Consider the following 2,091-nt stretch of genomic DNA (forward strand, 5'->3'; position numbering starts at 1 on the left):
TGTGGGTGAAAGGGTAAGGTCACTTCTCTTTGTGAGAGTACCTTTCAGCTCAACTCCCTTCAGGAAGGTACCTATCCAGTTGATCTCTTTGCAGGAAAATGATCTCTAATGACATCTCTACGTTTTCACCCAGCAATAGACTTTCCAAAATAGGGCTCATGACAAAATAGACCTTCCGGATCAAGGCCCACGACTCACGACCCCAAGTCCCAAGTCATATAGATTTATTAATATTAATATATATCTATATAATCATGGCAGGGTCACTACAGGATTCAGGCTCGGTTCGTGTCGCACAAATTAATAATACATGGACCCTTATACTATATATAAACCATATAATCAGATCCTCTCAACCCGATGTGAGACTAAATAAAACCATAGATAAAAGACATGATTAAAACAAAAATTTATATAAAATAACATTAATAAGTTTTAAACATATTTACAATAAGTTTATCACACTTTTTCTCTATCTTTCTTCTTCTTCTTTATTTTTTGTTCCTACATCAAAAAAGCAACACTTAATGGAAAATTATCTTCAATAATGTGCTTGATTAAATTATCTAGTTAATGTTCACCACCTGCTGTGTTGCTTTATCAAAATTTATTGTGTGGATGAGAATGTCTCACCTCAGATTAGCCACACAGAAAAAATGTAAATTTTAGGCTTCAGCTCTATTATAAGGTCATCAATGAAGGGCTCTGAATACTTGCATTTGTCTTTGATTGCTTTTAAGTTTTTACAGAAAAAGTAGTTTGTCTCAGTCCTTAGGATCTGACCACCATCCATATGGAATCCAGGCACAACAGAGTTATTCTTTTTATTTTATTATTTTATTTTATGAAGTTAAATTTAAACAGCCCCTGCACCACGCAAAAATCCCACTCCTTCCTAGCAAGGCAAAATACCAAGCCCGTTATATCGTCCTCAGTTCCAATTCCAACATGAAATGTCCCTTTTTGCTGCTTGAACTTCTGATAATTTCGTACTTTATTGTAAGAAAAATGATTGTTTTTCCTTTCATTGTTCATTTATTTCATTGTGGCTATTGCTTGTTTTTGTATTATCTTTCTCATTCTTTTGCCATGAAATTTCAGGGAACTCGAGCTGAAAATGCCTTCTTACAATACTGGAAAGAGCATATTGATTTTTCAAATCCTCCTCATTGGTTTGTTGCAAAAGCTTCTCCATTAAGCCTCCATGAAGTGACAGTCTTCGGAAAACTTTTGGAAGGAAATGAGTTGGCTTCCCATATACACTCATTTTGTAAACATGCTAATCTTGCTTGTTCTACAAATGCATTGGTAAAGGAGACAATAAATATCACATCTCTACCCCCAATAGCTCAATGGAATGCTGCCAAACTAACATATGAAGGCTTTCCAGATGGCACACCCCTTTCAGTTGCTAAACAAGGAGGATTGCCATATTTCCGAGAGTCAATGGTGAAGGAGGGAGCTTTCATGCCCATCCCTGATCTAAGGGACCCAATGTCATATAAATCATTCTTGCCTCTACCTCTAGCATCGAAAATCCCATTTTCCTTAACCCGGATCAAGGAATTAAAGAATCTTTTTGCTGTGGTGGATGAATCAAACATGGATGAGTATATTGAAAACACCCTTAAGTTATGTGAAAGGAAATCCATAAGAGGCGAGCAATGCACTTGTGCAATTTCCGTCGAGGATCTCATTGATTTTGTTGTAGACAAGTTAGGGCACCAAGTATATGTATGGAGTACTGAAAGCATTGAAGGATCTTATGAGAATGTTACAATTGGGACTGTGAAACTTATATATGGAAACCTCTCTGAGCCACCAGCCTTATGCCATAGTCAACCATTCCCATATCAAGTTTATTATTGTCATAGTTTAGAGAAAGTAAAAGTATATGCAGTTGATATTCACGCTTGGAATAAAGTGAATCACGTGATTATGACATGCCACTATGACACATCAACTTGGAGTTCAAACCATATTGCTTTTCAGCTGTTGGGTTTTGGTCCTGGGCAAATTGAAGTTTGTCATTGGATAAATGAAAATGGACTAGTTTGGGCAAAAGCCTCTGGGTTGAGTAGCATTACTTGA

The 2,091-nt window shown here is 36.5% G+C and overlaps 1 protein-coding gene across 1 annotated transcript; it reads left to right on the forward strand.

The window, feature by feature from the left end:
- Window positions 1-254: 254 nt before the first annotated feature.
- On the forward strand, window positions 255-2,091 carry LOC149018385 (polygalacturonase-1 non-catalytic subunit beta-like). Its single transcript, XM_089153883.1, has 2 exons — window positions 255-284; window positions 1,102-2,091. Exons 1-2 carry the CDS (start codon window positions 255-257, stop codon window positions 2,089-2,091), a joined length of 1,020 nt encoding a protein of 339 aa, XP_089010009.1.

Source organism: Hakea prostrata, chromosome 4 (assembly GCF_041222555.1).
Source record: "Hakea prostrata isolate BN-2017 chromosome 4, UWA_Hpros_2, whole genome shotgun sequence".
Lineage (NCBI taxonomy): Eukaryota > Viridiplantae > Streptophyta > Magnoliopsida > Proteales > Proteaceae > Hakea > Hakea prostrata.

Coding starts and splice junctions, on each gene's coding strand:
- LOC149018385 (XM_089153883.1), top strand. CDS start 255: ATGGCAGGGTCACTACAGGATTCAGGCTCG. Junction 285..1,101: donor CACTACAGGATTCAGGCTCG/GTTCGTGTCGCA, acceptor ATGAAATTTCAG/GGAACTCGAGCTGAAAATGC.